The sequence below is a fragment of the Penaeus monodon genome, chromosome 21 (assembly GCF_015228065.2).
Source record: "Penaeus monodon isolate SGIC_2016 chromosome 21, NSTDA_Pmon_1, whole genome shotgun sequence".
NCBI classification, from domain to species: Eukaryota; Metazoa; Arthropoda; class Malacostraca; order Decapoda; family Penaeidae; genus Penaeus; species Penaeus monodon.
This window is the reverse complement of record NC_051406.1, coordinates 42,229,773-42,231,315: the sequence shown is the minus strand read 5'-3', so window position 1 is coordinate 42,231,315 and position 1,543 is coordinate 42,229,773. Positions and strand designations below refer to the sequence as shown.

Below are 1,543 nucleotides of genomic sequence, written 5' to 3'. Positions count from 1 at the left end.
AAATAACAGTACAGTGTAGTCCCTCATTCTAATTAGATTGTTTGAAGTGTAAAAATTATGAACTCAGATTAAGATGTCTATGTGTGTGTGTGTGCTACTATTGTGACTGTGCATACATTTCAGCCTTGTTTACTCTCATTACCGCATCACACTCCCATAAGCTTATAGAGACTTAACACTACCACATTTGTACAGAAATAATACTAAAACTACACTATTCACATGGGGACCTGAGAGAGCCAAGATCCCTAAACCAGCCTTTAACTGCCCCAATTTGTAGTTCTAGATATTTTACTGTAATCCTCATATTATGAAGTAACCCTCTTTTTTTTCTTTTGATAAATATGGAGCTGACAAGTTGATAATTTGGTAAAGATAATTCTTCGACAACTGATATGGTGAGGATTAATAACCCAAATACAATGATGCCATTTACACACTCATTCAGCTAATCTTCAACCTCCTTTAGTGCATCTTTACCTCAATTAAAAAAAAAAAAAAAGCTTCAGAAAGGCTTAGAGTACATTACTGTCTACTTACAACTTGAAGAAATTTTCTGGTTTCTGCGTAAATTCCCCAAAGATTGGGAATAGGCCGCGTAACATGTCAAACTTGAACTGAGCAGCGCCAGTGTCACTAAACCGTGTCTGGAGAATTACCTCTTCATACACATACTGTTAATAAAAACATATGTTCCAAATATTATTTGGCATGAAGAGGTAAACTTATAGATTTATATAATGAAAATAAAATCACTTTGTTAAATAAATCTATAAAACTATATTACTGAGAGGAATCATTCTTAAAGATGATAAATTTTCCATTAAACGTTAAAACAATGGCATATACTACCCTACATGAAATCCTACCTTGTTGAGGGTATCGGCAACAATCTTCCATAACTGTGTAAAAAGAGGAGTTGCCAATACATCCCTGAGAGCATGAAGATGTCTTGCCAGAACCTCCAACATTGGGCAAATACTGGGACTCGGGTCGGTTATTTTGTTTGAGTCTTGCAATGCCTTTGGGTTTGTAGTATAGAACCACTTGTCCTTCCTATATGGTTGGCTCCGAGCACGAACCTCCGTAAACACATAACTGGCAAGAGTGCGGACCATCTCTCCCTGGATATGCGTATACAAGTCAACTGTGCTGTCGAATACCGAGCCTGAAACCTCTGCCAGTCGAGCTGCAGTTGGTACTTCTGTGTTTGTGTTGAGCGAATCTAAAGCATCCTGGAAAAGAACATTGTGGAAATTTTATGAAACAATATATTTTTGGGATCTTCATTACAGTGCAAACATCATTGCGGTATTCCTAAACAGCTGGCTGGTCCCCAGGATAGTCATGTTACTGAATTCTGGCTGTTTGTGTAAGTTGGACTGACCAGTCTCATTTGGATAACCTAACTCTATCTTCTCAAAGCAACATGTCAGTGACACACAACAAAAAAATAAACTTTTTTCTGTGTGGTTGAAGTCAACATGTGTGTATTATGTGTATGCACAGTATGACTGAAGAGTGTATGCAAGCATGTATATGT

At 37.3% G+C, this 1,543-nt stretch overlaps 1 protein-coding gene across 1 annotated transcript in view; it reads right to left on the bottom strand.

The window, feature by feature from the left end:
* Positions 1-1,543, bottom strand: part of LOC119586515 (RAD50-interacting protein 1-like) — a 12,072-nt gene that overhangs the window by 1,046 nt on the left and 9,483 nt on the right. Inside the window, exons 13-14 of the mRNA XM_037935256.1 lie at positions 870-1,235; positions 541-674 (exon numbers count right to left, since the gene is read on the bottom strand). Of these exons, the coding sequence (XP_037791184.1) occupies positions 541-674; positions 870-1,235 (500 nt within the window). The remainder of the gene's footprint in view (positions 1-540; positions 675-869; positions 1,236-1,543) is intronic.